The 24,195-nt window shown below is 47.4% G+C and overlaps 1 protein-coding gene across 3 annotated transcripts in view; it reads right to left on the minus strand.

Annotated features, from left to right (window-relative positions):
- Positions 1-24,195, minus strand: part of C14H10orf143 (chromosome 14 C10orf143 homolog) — a 37,668-nt gene that overhangs the window by 9,684 nt on the left and 3,789 nt on the right. For 2 of the 3 annotated variants that reach the window (XM_084996790.1, XM_084996789.1), the window contains 2 exons: positions 1,945-2,106; positions 1,786-1,848 (listed from right to left, as the gene is read on the minus strand). In XM_084996790.1, coding sequence (XP_084852916.1) covers positions 1,786-1,848; positions 1,945-2,106 — 225 coding nt within the window. Of the gene's footprint in view, positions 1-1,785; positions 1,849-1,944; positions 2,107-15,982; positions 16,113-24,195 lie in introns of all 3 variants that reach the window. The other variant, XM_084996788.1, reaches the window with a different exon arrangement.

Consider the following 24,195-nt stretch of genomic DNA (forward strand, 5'->3'; position numbering starts at 1 on the left):
TATTATTTTAAAAGCTTCAGAGAGAAACTAGCCATATTATTAGAAAAAGAAGATATATGCAGCTATAGTCTGTTCAAATATCAAGAGGTGTGACTTTTCAAATTCACATTTCAATCTTTATTTACATAAGACTTTTAGAAACAGTGGGTGTAAATATTAAATCACCCGAGCCTGGGTGAAATTTTATTGAGAATAACTACAAATAAAGAGAAACTGATTTTTTAAAGTCAGTTTCTGAAATTTAGATGAAAAGAATATCGAGCATTAACAGAAAATGATATATTTACATATCAATATGGGTTTTCTATGCACAGATTCACTGCCTATGACACAGAGAGGCCAGCTTGGGAGTGAGTTACGAAGGGAGGAAAACCCTCATCAGACAGGTACTGTTGTGCAAACAGAGCATTAGCTTAAATGATCCAATCGTTGCTTCAGCCAAATTTTTTTTTCTTGTGCCGTTCATACCAGAACACAGCCTCTCAGAGCGTGAAGAATCCGTATTATACTTCAAGTGTCTGCCCAGCAGACGGGGGATGTGAAAGGCACATTCCAGGGAAACGGGCTGGGGACAAGCAGGGTTGCTGGTGAGTCACCAGCGATGAACCCCCCTACCGGGGTCAGATTTCTCAGGTACACGCCGTGTACTCAAAATCCAGGGATGTCTGGCAGTTGCATGGGTTAAGTGAAACACAGTCAGTTCAAGGTGCTGGATCTCTGACCTCACTGCCACTCAGGATCATACTACGAAATGCAACAGAAGCTGCGGGAATCTTCCCGAGGACAGCGTGTAAGCGGTCGAAAAGCACATCTTCACGGGCTGGGGGGTCGGGGGGGGGTGGGGGGGGGCTGCCAGTGACCTTTGTTTTCATCTCACCAGAGGCTGACGTGGGCGACAACGGACTCAGCTCCAGACCTTGGTTTAAAACCAAACCATTGCCTCTCACTGTAAAACAGTCACCTGCCATGTGTCAGGTGAAGAGCTCTATAACTTAGTGACTCAATCTTTTGCTTCCAAAACAGCAACGTGTTTCTCTAAAGCTCTTTAGGGGGAAGTCCTAGAAACTCTCTCTCTCTCTCTCTCTCTCTCTCTCTCTCTCACACACACACACACACACACACACTCCTGGCCTCTATGTGGGAATTAAACACAACTCTATGGCAATATTAAGACAGCAAATCTAAATTAAAAAAACAAACAAACCAAGAACTACAGAGGTTTCAAACACAGCAAGGTGCTCTTAGAGCGAGCTGAAAATGAGTAACGAAAGGCACCACAACACTAAAGGAGCCCTTTATCACACTCTGCCCGACACAGGAGACAGACCTGGCGCGGGTAACCTGCTAAGACCTCCCTTTACTTTGCATTCATGGTGTGAATGCTGCGTTTCTCCTTCTGAAACCTGTGGTTTACGTGAAGTTGATACAAACACGAAAGACAAGCTTAAAGAGAGAAGAGAAAAAACAACACGGATTCCGATTTCGATAATTAAATGAGGTTATTAGCACTTTTCTCTAAGATGTCCTCAGTCTCTATTTAAACCACATCCAGGGACCGGAGCCTTGTTTTGAAAAAGAATTTTAAATGCATTTTCAATTTCCGTTTCCAATCTGAAGCGGGAAACAACAAGTCTGTACCCCAGTGGAATCCTAAGAAAAGCCTAAATCGATCTGCACCTTTTACTGCACCTGCTTCAGTCCTTAGAAAGACGGTCACTGCTTTACAGATCTAGGATTTGACACGAGTCTGTCTCCTACGTCACAGCAAGAAGGGGAGGCACTTACGGACTCCCCCGCGAGGCACCTCGGGCAAGGCTGGGCCGGGCTCCTTCCACCGATCCGTAGACTCTATTCAACAAATCAGAGCCGCAGATGAATGAGAACTTGGTATTTACACTTTTTACTCAACACTGAAAGGATGGTTCAGCGCGGGCAGGAACCTACCTCCACACCGGGTCGCCCCTGGCCGCCGTCTGGCCTCGGTGCGGGGAGGCGGCCTCTGTCCGGTGACTCGGGCTCCCGGCTGCCCCAGGACTCGGGGGGGCGCGCCTTCACCTGGGGGCAGCCCCCGTCCTGGGCCACTTCCAACCTCCGGCATGCCCGCTTCTGCCACAAACAAAATGCCACTTGAGATGGCCTCGCAAAGCACAGGACACTTACTGAACCTCGGCTTCAAAGACAGACCCCGCGGAGCTGCCCGAGTTGATAGGACGTTGGAGAGGGTGACTTACACTTTGTCTTTCAGGAAAAAGCACCGTCAGCTACACGAGGCCCCGTCATTTCTAGCCCTATCTGATGCTTACTTAGCTGTACAGACTGAAGACAGTCATTTTAAACAATTCCGGCCAAAACTTGTAATCAACTATTGTGACTGGTTTATTGATACTGAAAATGCACAAAACCTACAAATTGTGTTCAGGAAACCAGTTATACGCCTCAGTATCGAGTGACATACTTTCGTCACTTAATACGAATAATCCACACGTGAATACTTCTTTATCTTACAGACACTGAAGAGCAAACGAACTTCGTTTGTTTCGAAAGTTGCACACACAGCTCCTGACTGACAGCCTTCGGGAAAGTCACCGTGTGGTCTCTGCTGCCCGTACACTAAAGATGAACTGCAAAGGGGACAAAAGCCGTTCACTCTCCAAGTCCCAAGACCCTGCGTACTTTGCGGGGTTACAATGTTTCCCTGGCTCCCAGCTGAGAGGCGGGAGGGCCTCTGCAGGTGGCCAGGCGTCGGCCCTTTGCAGGTGGATCCGGCACCAGCCATCTGCCTCGGGAGCCCTGCAGCAGCCCTGCGGGCGGTCAGCTCCCGCCCAAGTGAGAAAACACGCCTGTTACACGGGCACCACCACACAGTTGAGTCCTTGGCAAACCCTTGCCATCACGTGCCAAATTTGTCTTTCCTCTGTATCTGTCCTGTTCTTTATTTTCTAAATTGACCTGTTTTACTTAATGGACTTATTTATCTAGTATCTCATGGGTTTTACTCTCCCCGACATGCGTAAAACAGACAGCAAAGGACGGAGCTGGGAAACGTTGACCTGTGGGCCCCCAAACACTAGAATGATGGTCAGGAGCAGCTGCGGGCCGGTCGCTCCCCTCCCTGTGGCTCCTTCCAGACACAGAGAACTGCAGGAAGGTCAAAGTCACGTCCACATGAAGCCACACCCTGGGCACACCCTGAAGTCACAACCCTGGAATCTGAGCACCCGGCCTGTGAGAGAGAAAAGCCACCAAACCCAGGGTGGGTCCCCTCGTGCTCCCAGCCCACAGGCCCAGACAGCGCTCCGGTTGAGCCAGGGTGGGAGAAGCGGTGAGCGGGGCAGAGCAGGGACACCAGCAGGGGTGCGCGCCATCCACGCCCGAAAGCCCATCGGGACCCGGCAGCCAGGGGGAGGGCTGAGCTGCGAGCACGGGCTGGGGGCAGGGGCTCCGTGCCCACCCAGTGGAAACGGACAGACACCACTTCAAGAGGCCCTCCTCCAAACTCACAGCTCCTGGGAAGCAAACGGGCAAGAGAGAAAGGGACAGGGCCCCTTGGGTGCTGCGTGGGGAGGGTTAGGAGGAGAAAGAGGGAACGGTTAGGGTCCTGTAAGAAAGGAAGACCACACGATCAGAGGACTCACAGCCCCCCGTCTGTCACCAGACAGACAGGCCAACAGACAGCTGCTGCACCTGGCCTTGGCCAAACTAACGGAAGACGGACCATTAGACCAGCGGTGACACCACCAGACCCTTAACCCACCGAGCCATCAGGGAACTCCCAGACCAGCCATCTTTTCAAAACACCCAATGACATACAATTCCTCCTCATAAACAACCATGAATCCAACGAAAATTGGAATTTGAATACTCCAAAAACACAATTAAACATTCGAATAAATATCTGAGGAGACAGGAACCCACCTTGAATTAGAAATGTAAAATTAAAAACAGCAAGGGACAGAGGCAGGGGGAAACCAAGAGAAACCTGAATGGACTCAGGAAAGAGGTGGAAGGAGGCATCACAATTATCTTAGACATGAGTGACTACAAACTGCACTGAGAATAAATTCCAACGAAAATTAATAAAGGGCTCCAAAGAAGGATAAGAGCACAACTAAGAGAAGGAAAATGACAGAAAGAAAAATATTAAAAAGGAAAGAAAAGCAGCAGCAGGAATGGAAGCCAAAAAAGGAATAATGTTCACAAATCAGAGTTCTGAAAAGAGGAAAACAAAATAATGGAGCAAAGCTAATATTTAAAATTACAACCCGGCGAGTTAAGGATCCGGTGCCGTCACTGCTGTGGCTCTGGTTACAGCTGTGGTGCAGGTTCGATTCCCGGCCTGGGAACTTCCACATGTTGCAGGCATGGCCCAAACAAACAAAGAAAAAAATCGCTATAATCTGAGAAAACTTTCCGGAAACAGAAAAATGACCAAATCTTAACATGAAAGGGCTCAGAGGGTACCTGGGAAATGAACCCAGAGTGATCAATGCTGAGACCTTTCCTAATAAAACTGTGAGATTTCAAAGATAAAATCTTCAAGACCCCTCCCTGGGCATGCGGATCAGTGAACGTGCAAAGGCGTGAGACTGGCATCAGGCCTTTCAAAACCAACATACAAGTACGACAACAACGGAACAACTTCTTTAAAACTCAACGAAAGAAAACATGAACAAGAATTTTAAAACCAGCAAAGCTGTCTGTCCTTCAAACATCAAGATCACAGAAAAGCAGTTCCAACACACATGACCTTGGACAACGCTACTCCCGAGGGGTCTACGTGAGCGTGAAGGTCCAGCTGACCAGTGACGACTGGAAAAGCCCCAGCACAGGGACTTCAAAGTAGTGAGATGTCCATCTAAGACTCCATTCAAAACAGAGGTGGGATTAGGCTGAAAGCCTAGTGTGCAAATATTACCTACTGACAAAGCAGAAGTAATTCAAATGAAAAATGGAAGGTGAAGGGAGAGGGAAAGAGGAAAAACGCGGACTGTTACTTAAGTCAGTCTTGGGTAAGTGACAAGAGCACATCAAAGGAGACTAGAGAAACTGATAGATCAGATACTAAGGAGCGAAACAGCAAAGCAGGTTGTTACTAAGGACATTAAAACAGATTTACAGACAAAAGTAATCACTAGGAACTACAAATCCTCCCATGTCCACAACAAAGAGCCTCAGTAAAGACACACAGGGAGTTCCTATTGCAGCTCAGCTGGTTAAGAACCTAACTAGTATCCGTGAGGATGTAGGTTCGATCCCTGGCCTTGCTCAGTGAGTTAGGGACCCTGCATTGCCGCAAGCTTCAACAGAGGAGGCGCCACAGAAGAAAGAGACAGGGTTACGAGCAAACAGCCCAGAAAAGGCACCAGGACCAGCCAGTTCCACAGGGGATTCCACCCAGTCTTCAAAGATCAGATCATTCCGGTGCACGACACAGAGATCACTCCTGAGCACCGAGAAGGAAGGAAGAGCCCCAACTCCTCCTACGGAGCATGTATCATCTCTGATAAATCAGATGCCGAGAACAAAGAGAACTGCAGACCAGAGTCGCTCACACATATCAACGCAAGAACAGCAAACAGAGCATTAGCAAACAGAAGTCAACACCACGTCAGGAAATCAGATACCATGACCAAGCAGGATATTTTCTAGAAATGAAAGTTGGATTCAATATTAGGAAATCCATTAATATTCACTACATTCATAAAGCTAAGGAAAATACAATATTATTATCTCCATGGATGCTTAAAAATCCTTTGACAAAATTAAAAACTCATTTACAAAAACTAAAGAACACAGGAATTGAGTGTTACACTCTTTTTTTTCGCCTTTTTGTCTTTTAAGGCTGCACCTGCGGCATATGGAGGTTCCCAGGCTAGGGGTCTAATCGGAACTGTAGCTGCCGGCCTACACCACAGCCACAGCAATGCGAGATCTGAGCCGGATCTGCGACCTACACCACAACTCATGGCAATACAGGATCCTTAACCCACTGAGTGAGGCCGGGGATCGAACCCTCGTCCTCACAGATGCTAGTCCGGTTCACTAACTGCTGAGCCATGTTGGGAACACCAAGTGTTATATTCTTAACATGAATAAATATACACAGCTGAACCCTAAAGCCAGTATCTTATTTATGGGGGAAAGACTAACAGCATTTCCACGAAGATGAGGAACAAGGCAAGACTGCCCAGGCTCCGTTTCTAGTCACCACTGTCCTAGGGCGTCAGGTTACTCAACACAACTGCAAAGGAAAAGCCAATCAGAGAGGTAAGAATGGGTTAAGAAGTTGCAGATGACATCATAATGCATATCTGGAAACCCCCAGAGGTTCCACGATAAAACTAGCTCAAACAGTAAAATAATCCACTAGACAACAGGATATAAGATTAATAGACAGGAGTCCCCGTCATGGTGCAGTGGTTAACAAATCCAACTAGGAACCATGAGGTTGCAGGTCCGATCCCTGGCCTTGCTCAGTGGGTTAAGGATCTGGTGTTGCCATGAGCTGTGGTGTAGGTTGAAGAAGAGGCTCGGATCCCACATTGCTGTGGCTGTGGTGCAGGCCAACGGCTACAGCTCCGATTCGACCCCTAGCCTGGGAACCTCTATATGCTGCGGGTGCGGCCCCAGAAAAGGCAAAAAGACCAAGAAAAAAAAAAGATTAACATACAAAAATCAATAGCCTTCAAATTTAAAACAATAAGTAGTTATGGAAACCCCATGTAAAAGAATTACAACAAAGGAGATTAAAAGTTTAGGAATAACCTTAACAGGAGGATTTCAAACATTCTGGAAAGACACAGACGTGCACAGGAACAGATGAGAAGGCACCGTCTGCTCCTGGGTAGGACGACAACACTACAAAGACGACAGTCCCCCCCCCCCCCAGTTTCTAAGCTCAAGGCACTCCCAGCAACACCAGCAATGAACCACTGTATGGACTTGCACAACCGATACTGAAAATCACAAGGAAAAGCAAATATGCAAGAAGAGCTGGGAAAATCCTGCAGGGAAAAAAAAACGACTGGACAGTAAAACATACCGTAAAAACTATAATTAAGCAGGGTGCTGGACAGCAACATGTAAAACAATGAAATGAGCACATTTCCCCACATCATATACAAAACACAAAAATAAACTCAAAACCAAGTTCCCAAGTTGTCTCTGCAGCAGCTTGGGTTGCTGCTGAGGTGCAGGTTTGATCCCTAGCCTGGAGCAGCCGGGTTAAGGATGCGGTGTTGCTGCAGCTGTGGTAGGTCACAGGTGTGGCTCAGATTCAATCCCTGGACCAGAAACTTCCACATGTTGCAGGTGCAGCCAAAAAACGGCACAAAACTCAAAATGGTTTAAGGACCTAAATGTAAGACATAAACCTCCTAGAAAAGAACTAGGCAAAACATTCTCTGACATAAATTGTAGCAATCCTTTCTTAGGTCAGTCTCCCAAGGCAAAAGAAATAAAAGCCTAATAGAAGCCCAATAAGATTTTAAAAGGAACCTAATCAAATTTAAAAGCTTTTACAGAGTAGAGGAACCCACCAACAAATTGAAAGGACAATCTACAGAATGGGAGAAAATATTTCAAACGATGCAAATGACAAAGGGTTAAATCCAAAACACACAAATAGCTCATAACACTCAATAAAAAAACAACCTAACCCCAAAAAAACGAGCAGAACTAAACAGTTATTTTTCCAAAGAAAACATACAAATAACTAGCAGGCACATGAAAAAATACTCAACATCACTAATCATTAGAGAAATGCAAATCAAAACCACAATGAGGCATCACCTCACACCAGTCAGAATGGCCATAAATAAATGCTGGAGAGGGTATGGATATAAGGGAGCCCTCCTTCACTGTTGGTAGGAAGGTAAATTGGTACAACCACTACAGAAGTCGGTATGGAGGTTCCTTAAAAAACTAAAAACAGAACTACCATATGACCCAGCAGTTGCACTCATGGGTATATAGCTAGAAAAAAATGAAAACTCTAATTTGAAAAGATACCTGCACCCCAGTGTTTACAGCAGCATTATTTACAATAGCCAAGACATGGAAGCAACCTTAGGTGTCCATAAACAGATAATGGGCTTAAGAAGATGCAGCACATATACACAATGGAATATTACTCAGTCCTACAAAGAGACACTGCCATGTGCAGCGACATGGATGGACCTAGAGAATATTACACTGAGTAAAATAAGTCACACAAAGACAAATACTATATGACATCCCTTATATGTGGAATCTAAAACATAATACAAATGGATCGATATACAAAGAGAAAGAGACTCACAGAGATGGAAAGCAAATTTATGTCACCAGAGGGAGACAGTGGGGCAGGAGGAACACATTAGGAGTACGGGATTAACAGATACAAACTACCATATGTAAAATAGATACACAACAACAATTTACTGTATCGCACGGAGAATTACACCCAGAATCTTGTAACAACCTGCAGAGGTATATAATCTGCAAAAAAATGAAAAAAATTAAAAAGTCAATTCACTATGCTAATACAAACTGAAACCAATACAAAACTGAAAATCAACAATACTTCAATTTTCTTAAAAAAAGCCAATACTGGTGATAAATAGACACTGAGACCAATGGGATAGAAATTCATAAACAAACGGGAAGGATGTGGAAATATCAAGTCAGTGGGATAAAGGTGGACTCTTTAATAGACGGTGCTGCGACAGGTGGGCAGCTATTTGGAAAAAGACAAAATGAGATCTGTATTTCTTAGCCTATACCTCAAATGGATTAGGGATCTAAATGTAAAAAGATGAAACTGTGACTCCGGGCAGAAAATGTGAGGAGATGCTTCTTGAACATTGATGGAGGGAAAGCCTTCTGACTATGAGTCAAAACCCAGAGGTAACGAAACAGAAATTGATCATCTGGACTATATAAAAATGTCTGCAGGGAAAATCAAAACAGAGCCCTAAACAAAGCGAAGACGAAGACGTAAGTGCAAGCTGGAGGCAAATATCTGCAGCACAAACCACAGGAGAAGGGCTAATAACCCTGCTACACGAACACGGACGGACGAAGAACCCAGACCCAGAGAGAAGGAGGAAAAGAGACATCAACGGACAGCTGACGAACAAAGCTGCAAAAACGGCCTCCCAGCACCAGGAGAAAGCCTCAGCTCAGGAACACTTACACAAGTGCAAACTGAGAGGATATCAAGACATCACCACCGTCTCGCAGGCTGGTAAAATGTTTACAGCGGAAGGAAGGTCGTTCTGGCGGTGAGCTGTCGGGCGTCAAAGTGCTGCGGGGAGTCTGCGCATCAGAGAGGGAGCCACAGGCACAGGCTTCAACTCGGAAGTGACATCTCCAGGGACCTACCCTCCAGGCACACCTGCCACAACGACAGCGGGAAAAGGAAGGACCACACGGGTTCTGCGCTGCAGTACCGCTTACACACGAGCCACGCTATGGAAACTATCTCGGCGCCCCGAGCCGGAGCGCGGCGGGGTAAACGGGCCCAGCCAGCGGCGGGCCCAGGCCGCCGCGGTGCAGGAGCCTGTGCCCGGGTGGCCCTGAGCCTTGGAACCGTGGTCACTGTTCACCCCAGCATTAGGTCGAAATGTCCGTCAACCAGGAGGTCAGGAAGCGGGGCCCAAACGGCCCACGAAGGGTCACAAGGAAGCCTGCGCGTCCGACCCGAGAGCCGCAGCCCTGAAGAGCAAGCCTGAAAACACGGTCCTGAGCCGACACTCAGGAGGCTGAGGACAGGCCAAAGGAGCCGACTGGCAATGGTGGAGACGAGAGCACAGGACAGACCAAGTCAACAGAGGACCAAATTCCGGCGAGTCCCTGATGAAACTAATCACCCTGATGAGACAGAAGCAGACACTTACCAGACTGCAGCCCAGGGGCTCAGAGACACACAAAACTGAAAACCGGTAACGGGGAATGAGGGTAGACAGAAGAGTCAACAGACATCCTCGAGGTGTGGGGTTCAAATAAATGAACGACAGCGAGGCAACACTGATGACTGAATTTTCCAGAATCAAAGCATGAAATGAATTAGATTGAAAAGTTCAACAAAACCCCACACAGAATCAAAAAAAAAAAAAAAAAAGAGAATTCACATTCAGACCTATCACCACGTTACTGCAGAACATCCAGATAAAAAGTAAAGAGACCACCTCTTTACAAGCACCTCTTCTAAGGCAGGGGCTGTAAGTCAATCCCAGCTCTAGTTAGTGAATCTGTGTCTCGAGAGGTTAGCAACTGTGAGACAACTGTATTGGTGTCCTAGGATTGAATAAATAAGCAAATGTTTTGTAAAAAATGAGAGCCAGGTTTCTGCGCTTGAAGACAAATGAAGAAACAGAGAAGAGGCCACAATGACCTCTCGGGGGGGAGGCTGGACTGGACACGGAAGAGCATTAGCGTCAATGAACAGTTGTTCGTACATATCTGGACAGAGAGATGGGAGTTGTGGGTATACGTAAGTGTAAATACACACACACACATTTACATCCATACATAAGACATCTGTATTTTATAACACACATGATACATATGTATACAACACACACACTATACACATGCCCACAACACACACCTTTCCCAGCTGAGTGCTGAGAACAACGGCAACACAACACCTAGCCCCTAGATCCTGGTTTCTCAATACCATTCTCCCATTAAAGGAATCTGGGCTCCGTGGAAAGGGGCTGCTTCCGGGATGGAGCAGGGAAAATATAAGAGGAGCGTTAAACGTTCTGTGGCACCCAAAATAAAAAAAAAAAGGTGTTTTTTTAAAAGAACAAGAGCACATCAAAAAGAAATAACACCGATCTGAAGGCGGCCAGAGCTGGTGCAGCCCAAACAATCAAATAAATAACAATGGCATTTGATTGTAACCCACAGAATAAACACTCGTCGGGCCCCCATGTGTAGGTAACTGGGGGAGAAAAGGCGGTCCGTCCTTACAGCTGAGTTCTGATTAACAAGCTAAAATGAAGGCGCGAAAGACAAACCCACCGTTAGGTAAGTACCGCAGTGAAAGACGGCTCAGGCAGGATTTACCAACACACATCAAAACCAGGGGGCAAACGTGTGCGGAGGCATAGGATATGGGGGCAGTCTCAAAGTATCCCCCCAGGGATGTTACTAATTACAAAGAGAAAAGCAGTGACTCCCCCGTGGAGGAAGCCACCTTCCTCAAGTGGCAGGGCTAAGGTCCGCAGTGACGAGACAGGCGGATTTCATGGCCCCGAAGTGATGCACCGGGAAAGCGCCACCGCCTCTGGGGGTTCGCGCCTCAATCTCATCACAGAAAACGCTGGACAAACCAAAGGGCGCGACATCCCTCCGCAAAATACCTGACCCAGCTCGGTAACAGCACCAAGTCGGGAAAGATGGGGCGCCTGACGGGTTGGAAGAAAGAAGCACCAGGGCCCTGCGCTGTGCGACGGGGGGCCCTGGACTAGAGCAGGGACAGGAGAGGGGGCCAGTGGGAAAATGCGGGAGACGGGTGAGGGCTGCGAGAGGCCAGCAGTCCTGCACCACTGTTAACTGCGGGCCCGCCAACGGTACCAGCATTATGCGAGCTGCCTAGGGGAAGGCTGTACACAAATTCTCGATATTGCTTTTTGCAATCTTTCTCTAGGTATAAAACTATTTTGAAATCAAGATTTTAAAAATGAAAAAGTCCACACTTCTGGGAACACTGATGCAAAGTCAAATGGCCCTCCCACCGCCTTCACCCACCAACTCTAACTGAGCAACATAAAATAAGTAGTCACTTGTATAAAATAAAAATCCTTTTGGATGGCTGAAAACAGCTCTCGGGAACTTCTGAGGCTTATTCCCGCCAACTAAACATTCCCACTGCCTTTCACTGTCCCATGTCTGAGGGGTTTTCCACAATCTTCCTAACCTAACCTAGACGCCCTGCCCTGGAGTTTCTAAATCATCAGTATCTTCTTAAAACCAACCACGCAAGATAGCCCCGATGCCCTGTTGCCACCGCAGAGGACAGCAGGCTCCCCGCTCCACGACCTGGCCCCATGTCTTCAGGAAGAAACCACTGGCCGAGGGGCCTCGGCAGCAACATCACCTGGGTGCGCGGAGGCGGCCTCCCTCCCTGGCTCCGCATCTGCTCTGCAGGAAGGGCTGGCCTCTTCCTATGGAGTGTCCTCCTCCCTTAAACTTAACCGCAGGCTCTCCCGTGTGCCCCTGATGTCCACGTCTAACTTGACGTCCACGCTGTTCTCCAGGGCACCGGGATACCGCCAATGCTGCAGAAAGCGCGTGATGGGAAGTGACGCAGCCTTCGTCCTCACCGGAGTCACGGGAAATCCTGCCGAGGACCGAGGACCGGGTCTCTGGGAATTCGGGACCTGCCCAGTCTCTCTACTGCAAACAGAGGCAGGCCGTAAAACGGCTGTACTGCCACCTGCCAATCACCAGGGCAGAGGGAAGAAGGAACACGGCGTGTGCCCCGCGTCATTTTACACACGGATTTCCTCGTTCCTCCACCAGTAAGCGAGCGCCCAGGCAGGTAACAGCGATGACATACTGTCCCTCGCTCCTTTCTGAGACTATGAGCTGGAAGCCGTACGTTCTGGGCGAAATCCCACACACTCTGAGGCCACATTCAAAACCATTTCTCCGTGGGGTCAAATAACATCTGGCACATCAAGGTCAGTGGACCTATAAGGATCCATGGTGACAAGCTGGCATTCTTCAAGCGGCTCAGGTGGCCGGACGTTGGATCCTCCAGCCCGGGGGAGGCGAAAGTGGGAGCCACAGGGCCTCCGCGGTGGTCGGCAGCCCGGGCTCCTCTAGGGAACCTGGATGACCTGCTTGGCGGCCCTCGGCAGCCGAGTGGATGAAATGACTCATGTTTTCTGCTATTTGCGGTGGATTACTGAAAGCTGGCTGCACGTGACACTGACCTGCACGTTTACCCCGCAAATAGTCCCAGTTACGGTGGACCGGGCTGGACTAGAAAACGAAGGCTGCAGAGGCATTTAAGTCTGGTGCTTGTGGTACATGGTTCGCTGTCTCTCACTCCCCTGGAGCGGATGCGTCAGCCTTCACAAAGGCAGATAAAGATCCACCCACCCCCCCATCTAGAAAACTCCCACACTGCACAAACAAAATTAAGATCCTGAGCATACTACACAAAGACCTCGTGCTTTAATAACAGTAACTTTAATAATAATAATAACTGAAGACCAATGGAAAATCGACCGCACCAGAGGACACGGGGGAGCAAGAGACGTCACTTGGCAAGACGTGAGAATTAAACACGGAATACGTACGGTGTCCCCCGACGATGGGACGCGCGCAGCTGGCAGCCCAGGAAACGACAGGTGCACCCCCGCGAGGGAGGGCCACGTCTTTGCTGCCAGGACTTTCTCCTTTACAGGAAGTGATGGGGTCCCAGCGAGCTTGCTGAGTGGGGTGAGCGGCAGCTGCGGGGGAGAGGTTCACCATTTGGCAGAAATGATGTTCAAAGCCCCGGCTTCTGTGCTGAAGAACAAGAAACCAGACTGGGGCTGTTCTCCTGACGCGCCTGGGGACCGCCAGTGAGCCGGGGGACAGGGACGTGCAGGGCGGAGGCCCGGCCCGGCCAGGGCTGAACCCAGACATCCTCTGGACCCCCCTCCACCTGCGCTTGGGAAAATGTGGAGAACAGAAAGACGACACCAACTTCCTGAACGCTCGGACAGAAAGGCACTGAGCATTCTTTTGAGTCAGCACAGCAACCAAGTGGCACGGTCTTAAAAACTGAACACCTTACATTAAGCATATATGATCTATATGCTAATACACAAGCTAAGCATGTGCACTAGACATGAGAACACCCGTGCAAATCGTTACAAGTTGGTGATGCATTTAATGTAACACACACACACACACACACGATAGTCTCACTTTTCCCTCTGAAGGTACTTTGAGGATTTTAACTGACTAATGGAATTTATTCTAAAGATCATTTGTGTTGTAACAGTCTGATGCTGGTTAGTGAGGCCGTGCAGCTTTCAGTCTCCCACAGCAGAGGAAGCCTGCTCTGCTGGAGCAGCGGATGGGCTGGCCGCGGACACAGAGCCGTTAGCGCCGGGTGAGCAGGATGAACGAGGCCTGGAAACGGCCCTTTAGAAAGTCAGAGCACTGCCACCAGTAGAGATTCCTTCCCGCTGATATCTTCGTCTGGAAAAGACCGTGCACTCCTGGAAGGCCTGCCTTCTGCAGCAGAGTCAGCGGCAGAAAACACCAGAAGCCGGGAACCCCACTCTCACCACGAGTCAGCAGAGCTCCTGGGACCTCAGGATGCTGGCTTCACTCCACACCGTGAGCAAGGCCAGCCTGGCACAGGGCAGGCAATTCAGGAGGAGACGCCAGCCTAGTTCCAGGACAGCTGGGTGCCCGGAGGAAGAGAGCAGAGAGGGGCAGACTGTTTACCTCCAAGTACAACCGAAAGAGAAGATGCCGGCTCTGGACCGAGGATCAGGTCTGCCTGCGTGATTCACCTGGGACACTACACACCCAGTTACAGAAAACCTACTTACCACAGGTAGAACCAAGCAACTATCCCTTGCAAGGACAAACAAAAACAAAACCACTATCGTTTATAGAGTGTTTCCACATTTATTTCAATAACAAACAAAAATCCCACGACACAGGAAGAGCAGGGCGTTTCACTTCCATTTGTAGATGAAGAAAGTGAAGTCGCCAAAGTCCAAAGACCTTGCCTGGTGGAGTCTGGTGGCTGGAAAGGGCAGGGCGGGACTCAGCGTGGTTCAGTCTAACTGGGAAGACAAGACTGAAACTTACACTAAAGGAACAATGTATGAACACATCTCAACACTTAACATAAAGCCACGGGAATCAAAACAAGGCGGTACTGGCACAGGCACAGACATACAGATCAACAGAACGGAACTGTGGCTCCAGCAGAAACCTTCCATTTATGGTCTTCTGGCAAGCGTGCCAAGACAATTCAATGGAGAAAGAACAGTCTGTATAAGAAATGCTGCCGGCATAATCTCCTATCCACACGCAAAAAGAGCAACCCGGGGCCACATCATATACCACACACAAAAATTACCTCAAAATGGATCAGAGAGCTAAATGCACGAGCTAAAAGGGTTAATTCTTGGAGAACATAAGAGAAAAATCTCTATGGTCTTTGGTTAGGCAAAGATTTTTTTAGATATGCTACCTAAAGCAGACCCAAAAAAGAAACAAATTGATAAATTAGATTTCATCAAAATGGAAAATTCTGGACTTCAAAAGGCACCATTAAGAAATAAAAAGACAAGCCAAACACAGGGAGGAAATGTTTACATGCTACATGCATGTTAAAGGACTGGTCTTCAGAATTCACAAAGACGTCTTTCAACTCCACAAGACAAACAAGGCAATTCTTTAAACAAGAGAAGGATTCGCACGGTAATCCTGCCAACAAAGCACACACGCGGGCAACGTGTACGTGAAAAGATGTTCAACATCGTTAGTCATTAAAAAATGAAACTCAAAACCCAAGACACCGCTTCCCACCCACTAGAACGGCCACAGTCAAACAAGTGTCCGCGAGGATGTGGGGAAAAGGGAACCCTCACCTGTCGCCGGTGGCAGCGGAAACAGTGCCACTGCTTTGGAAAACAGTTTGGTGATTCCTCAAATGTAAGCAGTTACCTTACAACCCAGCTGGCTATCTATCTACCCCAGAGAAATGAAAACATACGCCCCCACAAAAACTTGTACATGAAGTTGTCACAGCAGCAGGACTTATGAAATCCCCAAAGTGCAAACAACTTGTCCATCAGCTGAGACACGGTTAAGTAGAATGCGGTATTAACCACACAAGGTAGTGTTTTTTGGCAACAGAAGGGAACGCAGTGCTGCTACATGCCTCAGCGTGGATGAACCTCGGGGGCATTAGCAGGCAAAGCGAAAAAAGCCAGTGACAAAGGACGAAATCCCGTACGATTCCACTTACATGAATTGTCCAGGGCAGGCAAAGCACCAGAGCCAGAGTAAGCTGGAAGCTGCTTAGAGCTGGGGAGGGAGGGCGGGAGGGCGGAGCGGCTAATGGGCACCAGGTTCCTTCCTGGGGTGATGAAAACGCTCTGAAATTAGATAACGGTGATGTTTACACAACTCTGGTCACAGGCTAAATCCACGGACCGTGCACTTAAAAGCATGAGCTTTAAAGGGATGTAAATGTGCAATACTGTGATTTATGGGAACCTGCACGAATGATTATTAAGCATTTCCCAGCTAGATCTGGTCTTTGTCCTGGGTCGCAGCTCCCGAAACCCTGGGGGTTTTCCAAGCAGCAAGAGTGATGGAAGCACCTGCAGCATCTCCATCACCACACCGCTGGTCCTCGGCCCCTGAAATCGCTCCAGAGCCATCAAGGTGAAACGGGTGTCTTGTCATTCCTAACAAGCTCCTCCGACCACAGCTGAGTCTATGTGATGAGGTGACTTCTGCAAAGCACCTAAGGACCGGGGCTGGTTGACGGAGAAACCAGCCAAGGACAGCTGGCTGGAACTTCAGTCCCACCCCTTGATTTCCGGGGAGGGGACCGAGGCCAAGGGTCAGTCCCGCCGACACAATGAAGCCTCCCTAACAGGCTGCAAGGAGGGGGTTCGGCGAGCTCCCAGGCTGGGGAGCCAGAAGGCTTCCACACGCCCCCAGCTCGGGAGACAGACCCTCCTGGGAACTCATCCTGTGTATTTCTCCCTCTACCTCCTGGGTCACACCCTTTATAATACATTGGTACTTTAGCGAGTAGACGGGTTTCCTGAGTTTTGTGGGCTATTCTGGCAAATTGACTGAATCTAGGTGGGGACGTGGGAAGCTCCGATTTAGAGCCCGTTGGTCAGAAGCACAGGTGATGACCGAGCTTTGAAGCGGCGTCTGAAGGGAAGGACGGTCTTGGGGGACCGAGCCCTTTACCTGTGGGACCTGATGCTCCCTCCCACCGGGTAGTTATGCTGAAGTCTTGGACATCCCACGGGGGCCGTGGGGGCCAAGAACTGTTGCGGGGAAGCACTTCCCCCCGACATACATACATCGCAACTGGGTTCAGGAACCCATTTAAAATTATACATAATTTAAGCTATTTTTTTTAATGGGCAAAAAACTTGAATAGACAGTCCACTGGAAAAAAGGTATGAATGATTAATAAGCACATAAGAAGACGTTCAATGCTGTTAGTCATTACGGAAATGCAAATTTAAATTGCTGTGAATACCTAACTTCACATCCATTGGAATGACGAAAACCAAAACAACAGACGACACGAGGACGTGGACAAGCTACAGACCCCCCAGGGGACGCCAGCAGGGATGCAAAATGCTGCCGTCTCGGTGGGAAACAGGGTGGCAGTTTCCGGAAAGTTACACTTAACACTGGAACCGGCTCCAGTCTCGAGTGTGTCTCTAGGAGAAATGACAACGTGTGCACACAATGGTCTCCGGGTGAACTTCGTGTTTTCAGCCCAATTCGTAACAACTAAAAAGGAAGAACAGCCCCACTGCCCACCCACTGCTGACTGAATAAACGGGGTGGTGCATCTACCCAACAAGATATTATTTAGCAATGAAAAAACCAAGCTACTGGTCTATGTTTCGTTGTGGATGAATCGCAAAACATTATGGGAGTGAAAGTAGTCACGGCAAAGCCACACACTGTATGATTCTGTTTGTTTGAAATGTCCAGAAAAGGCAAATCTAGAGAGACAGAAAGGAGACTCGCAGCCGGGGTAGGAACAGGAGTGACTGCCAGGGAGCACAGAGACCGATCTGAGGGCAAGAAAATACTCTCAAACGGGGTGGTGATGGTTGCACAACTGAATTCAGGAAAAATCACTTCACTGTACCCTTAAAATTTTAGGAACCCTAATCACTGTGGTCGTGGTGGGAAATGCAGACGGGAGACCCGCGAGCCGTGGGCGTGGTCTAAAGGGCGCCGACAACTTAGCATTTTTCCTAAACAAACGATACTTTGAAAACACCAACAATTTTATGCACCATGTAACCCTCCCTTCGTTGCTGTTCAGTTAAACACACACACACACACACACACACGTTAGGCAATGACCAAGCACCTGCTGAACACCTGCAGGGCGCCTCACCACCTTCAGGCACCTGGCACCTAGAGAAGCAGATGTCAAGTCGCAGGCCTTGCTGGCTCCCTGCTGAGCCCGACGGACACTTGGACGGGCCCCGGCCGTGGAGAACCACGCCTGACTGGCCTAAGCTCATTTTGACTTTTCCGCGTCACATACAGAGAAGTGTCCTGAAAGCTAGGAATGATCGAGGCTGTGTGCAGCTGGCGGCGTGAACATCTGTATCAACCATATTTGTCACTGAGGACGAATTATTATTGATCGATTTCCTTTTTCTAGATGGGAGGATGACGGAATGCAATTAAACTGAGTAGACCAGACAGATTTCCAAACTAAACAATGGGGTAGAGAAATAAATGTTTCTTAAGGAGAGAGTTACACTGATTCCGAATGAAAAGGTGACCCCAGAAAGGCAAACCGAGAGGGTTTTGTCAGGGGTCTGCCGCATCAGCTCCTCTGCATGAGGTGTGCACAGCAGGGTCTCGCTCAGCAGAGGAGCTATAAGACCTACATCCTACAGTTGAAACAAAGCAAATTTAACTGGGAATGCTCTCCCTTTCTAAGTCAGACCCTGTAGGGTTACTTAAATGGAGCCAAACCCATCAATATGTTTAAGTGGTCGTGCTGCACTGGCAAATTTGCCAGGTGTCAGCAGAGGCAGATCTGAGGGTTTCCACGGGGAGATGGACATACACTCCCCTCCGCCCTCTAGCCTAGGGGCAGCTCCTCCTCATGCCGAGAAGGGGTGAAAACGGCAGGTTGGAACTTTATAATTTCCTCACAGCTACATTTCAACAGCTGCACCAAAAACCGTCCAGACCGTACCTCAAAGTTATCTGCCCTCTTGCAGAGCGCAAGCTCGTCACTCCCGGACGAAGGCCATGATCTGAGTGCAGGTGTGTGTGTGGGGGGAGCCTGTCTGCGCACCTGAGCACTGTCCGGCCTGCAGAAGCAGCCACGCCGCACAGCCAAACAGTCACACCAGAGCCAACGACGGAAGTCTGTGCTGAGGACATGCACTAAATTGTTAGTGGTTTCAGCTGGCAGGGACATCGCTGCTGCGGTGCACAACCTACGCAAGCTCTAAACGCGCTGCGTCAAGACAGAAAGTGTTTGCAATCACCATTGCGGAACGGTTTTAGGAGCCCCTCAAATTTAACAGTATTCAGCATCGGTGTGTGTGCGGCAACTTCCTTTTAAAACCTTTGAATCCATCATCCAAGTAGCTCTTCAGGCCAAGATGGAACAACAGGGACTAGATTCACCCTCCTGCGTGAAACAACCAAAAGATGGACAAAATAAGACGAAACAACAGATTTCAAGTCACTGAGCAACAAGTCACAAAGAACAGTGACCCCTGGGATGGGGACACAAACGGGCTGAGCCCTGTACCCCTGCCCCCCGTCGCTGCCTCCCGTCTCCAGGCTGCAGCCCACGAGGGGAGCAGAGGCAGAGGCTGCAGCCAGGAGTGCAGAACACCCCGCTGCTGAGTGTGTGGGAGGCTCACAGGACAGAGCCCTGGAGAGAGGACAGTGGCCTGGAGAGGGGAAGGTGACAAGCCATACTCATTTCACTGAGTGCTCATCAGCCCACGTGTGAGGAAAGTACCCAAGGGCAGGAAAGGGTTAGAAACAGCAGTGCCTGCGCTCAGACACGGCTGGGAATGCTGTCTGACCCCACCGGCAAAACCGGAAGCCACCTGACTCTGACACACAAGGCAGAGAACACAGACAACCTGCTTGGAGTAATGAGCCCCAGACTGAGCCCTATTTGAGTCTCACCCAGCACATCTTAAAAGCAAGATCAAACTTTTTCCAAGTCTCTTATCTGTGACCCAGAACAAAGTTCAAGCATATTTATAGGAATCTACAATGTCCCCATTGTGGCTCAGCAGTTAGCAAAACCGATGGGCATCCATGAGGACACAGGTTCAACCCCTGGCCTCACTCAGTGGGTTAAGGATCTGGCATTGCCAAGCGCTGTGGTGTAGGATGCAAACTCGGCTCGGATCTGGTGTGGCTATGGCTGTGGTGCAGGCCAGCGGCTATAGCTCCAATTTGACCCCAGCCTGGCAACCTCCATATGCCCGGGTACGGCCCTAAAAAGACAAAAATAAATAAATAAATAAAATATCCAGCACCCTATATGGTAAAATTCACAATATCTGTCCAGCAAAGAGGCAGAAAAATGTGGTCTGTAGTAAAGAGAACGAGCTACCAAGGCTGGCCCAAAACTGACACAGAGATAATAATTAGCAGAGAAGGACATTTATAAAGTTTATAACTGCATTCTGCATATTCAAAACATTAAACAGGGATGTGGAAGATATTTGCAAAAATCCAAATCTAACATTATGTGTTGAAATCTGTAATGTCTGAGAGTTTTAAAAAATGTACTGGGTGTAATTAACAGCAGAGCCTGCAGAAGAAAAGGTCAGTGAACTTGAAGACGTACCAGCAGAAACTATCTGAAAATAAAGAAGTTTTTTTTAATTGAACAGAGCATCAGTGGTATGACTTCAGGCTTAAATGATGGATAATTGCAGTCCCCAGAAGGAGAGGAGAGCAGGAAACAGAAAAGAATATTTGAAGATTATAATTGTTAATGGCTGAAAATGTCCCGAATTGGAAGACAACTATAAGCCCATAGATCCAAGAATCTCAGTAACCCCAAGCACACAAAAAGATGAAGAAAACTTGGAGTTCCCGTCGTGGCGCAGTGGTGAACGAATCAGAATAGGAACCATGAGGTTGCAGGTTCGACCCCTTGCTTACCCTGAGCTGTGGTGTAGGTTGCAGACATGGCTCAGATCCCACGTGGCTGTGGCTCTGGCGTAGGCTGGTGGCTACGGCTCTGATTTGACCCCTAGCCTGGGAACTTCATATGCCACGGGAGCAGCCCCAGAAAAGGCGAAAGACAAAAAAAAGAAAAAGAAAAAGAAAACTATACCCAAAGCATGTCATGAGCAAACTGCACAAAGCCACTGACAGAGAAAACTACAAGGGGCCAGAGACCAGAGACACACTACATCCTGAGGAACCGAGACGGGCGATGACAGATCTCTCATTGAAACCAAATCTAAAAAGACGGCAGAGCTACATCTTTAAGATACCGAAAGAAAAAGCTGTCAATTTAGAATTCCATATGTAGTGGGAGAAGCTTTCAAAAATGAGGGTGAAATAAAGACACAGAAAAGGTGAAAATTTTTAACACCAGTAGGTCTGTCCTTTAAGAATGTTAAAGGAACTCCTTCAGGAAGAAAACCAAAAAATGAAACTAGGGGGAAATATGAATCTACATAAAAAAATGAATTGCACTGGAAATGGTAATTCTGTGGGTGAACAGCAAGTTTTATTCTTGTCACTGAAACTTCTTTAAAGGTTAATGGACTATTTAAATAGAAATAGGGAGTTCCTGTCGTGGCTCAGTGGTTAACGAACCCAATTAGCATCCATGAGGATGTGGGTTTGATCCCTGGCCTCGATCGGCGGGTTAAGGATCCGGCATTGCCTTGACCTGTGGTGTAGGTCACAGAAGCGGCTCAGATCTCCTGTTGCTGTGGCTCTGGCGTAAGCAGGTGGCTACAGCTCCGATTGGACCCCTAGCCTGGGAACTTCCACGTGCAGCTAGTGAGGCCCTAAAAAAAAAGACAAAAAGACTACAGGGAAATAGTAACAATACAGCACAGGGTTTAGAGCGTATGCAAAGGTAAAATGTAGGATAACGACCTCACAAAGCAGAGAGGAGAGGAGTGGAAATATACTGTAAGGCTCTCCCGTACACAGTGGTACAGCGCCGTCTGATGACAGACTGCAGTTTGAAGATGCACATTCCAAATCATAAAGCAAAAAACAAAGTTGCAGCTAATAAGCTAACAGAGGAAATAATAACATGAAAGCATAAAAAATGTCTTACCAAACCAAAAAGGAGAAAGGGTAAATAAAAAACAGACAGGACCAATAGCAAACAAAAGGCGGGTTGGTAGATTTTTAATCTAACTATATCGGCAGTCACACGGGGAGTTCCCGTCCTGGCGCAGTGGAAACGAATCCGACTGGGAACCATGAGGTTTCAGGTTTGATCCCTGGTCACGCTCAGTGGATTAAGGATCTGGCGTTGCCATGAGCTGTGGTGTAGGTCGCAGACGCAGCTCGGATCCTGTGTTGCTGTGGCTCTGGTGTAGGCTAGCAGCTGTAGATCCAACTGGACCCCTAGTCTGGGAACTTCCATATGCCAAGGGTGCAGCCTTAAAAAGCAAAAAAAAAAAAAAAAAAAAAAAATTCACATTGAATGTAAATAGATTACGTACTCTAATGAAAAGGCAGAGATGGTCCGATTGAATAACAACGACAAAAACCAGAACCCCAAGACCCAATTATAGGCTGCCTATAAGAAACTCACTTTAGTACAAAGATACAAATAGATTAAAAGGCAAAAGATGAAATAAACTATACAGTGCTAACCCTAATCCAAAGACAGCTGAGGCTGGTATACTAATATCAAAATAGATTTCAGAGTGGAGAATGTTACCAGGGATATAAAAGGTGATTTCATAATGACAAAGGAGTCATTTAATCAGGGAAACATACAATTCATAAATGTATATGCACATACGAGCTTCACAATACATGAAGCAAAAGCAGAGGAGCAAGGAGAAAAGGCAAACCTGCAACTATACTCAGAGGTTTCAAGACCATCTCACAAAAACTGAGAGAATATTAAAAATGACAGAACATGATGAGCCTTGTTAAGGATACAGAAGATATGAATCAAATTATCAACCAACTTGACTTTTCTGACACTCACAGAACACGGACTCAACAGCAGAGACACATCTCCCAAGACTGACCATATTTTGAATCGCAAAAAAGTTGTCTCATTGGAAAAACAGTATGGAGGCTCCTCAAAAAAATAAAAATGCCATGTGAGTGGACCATCCCACTTCTCTGCACTTGCCCAAAAGAACTTCAATCAACACCTCAAAGAGCTACTTAACATGTCCATGTTCACCACAGCACTATTCACAATAGCTGAGATGTAAAAACAACCTAAACATCCACTCCAGAAGAATGGATAGAGAATATACGGTATATCCAAACAATGGAATACTAGTCAGCCCTAAAAAAGAAGAAAATGTTGCAACATGCAACAACATGGAGGGACACTGAGGACTGTTCGTTCGGCTCAGCAAAATAAGCAAGGTAACAAGAGACAGTGCATGACTCCACTTACACAAAGTATCTAAAACTGTCAAATTCACAAAATCAAAGGCTGGGAAACCAGAAACTGTGGAGAGGAGGAAATCAAGGGTTATTCATCAACAGGCATGAAGTTTTAGTTACATAAGATGAACAAGTCCAGAGATGTGCTGTAGGGCACTGCACCTCCAGTCAGCAATAACGGACTGTACACTTAAGATTTAAAATGACAGTCCTCATGTTAAGCATTCTTACCACCATAACATTCTTAAATTAAATTTTTTAAAAAGTCTCAGTAAACATCAAAGGATTCAAGTCATACCAAGCACACAATGGAATCATAGCAGAAAGCAGTAACAAAGGTCTTTGGAAATATCCCCAAATATTTGGAAACTAAGTCCCACACTTCTAAATAACAAATGCATCAGAGAAGACATCAAGTGGAAATTTTAAAGCATTTGGAACTAAAAAAAAAAAAAAAAAAAAAAAAAGCCAAAACTTGCACTAGGGGGAATGTACAGCACTAAGTGTCAACATTAGAAAAACACGAAGGGCCTCTGCCCAGTGACCTCAGCATCCACCCTCAGTCATTTGAAACAAACAAACAAAAAACAGGGGAGCCAACATGAGAAGAAGAAAGGAAATACTAAAGATGAGTGTGAAAATTGACATAGTAAAACCAAAAAGCCATAGAGAAAAATCAACACTTAGACATCACATGTACACAGCGGCATCATACTGTTAAGATGGCAATAATTCCTCACATTAATTTATAGATTCAATACAATCCCTATCAAAATTCCAGGTGACTTCTTTACGGAAGTTGATAAGCTTACCAGAAAATGCATCGGGAAATTCAAGGGACCCAGAGTAGCT

The sequence above is a fragment of the Sus scrofa genome, chromosome 14, assembly GCF_054392235.1.
Source record: "Sus scrofa isolate SSC_HxYL_T2T_F1_AM1 chromosome 14, Sscrofa_HxYL_maternal_Yorkshire_Landrace_v2.0, whole genome shotgun sequence".
Taxonomy (NCBI): Eukaryota; Metazoa; Chordata; class Mammalia; order Artiodactyla; family Suidae; genus Sus; species Sus scrofa.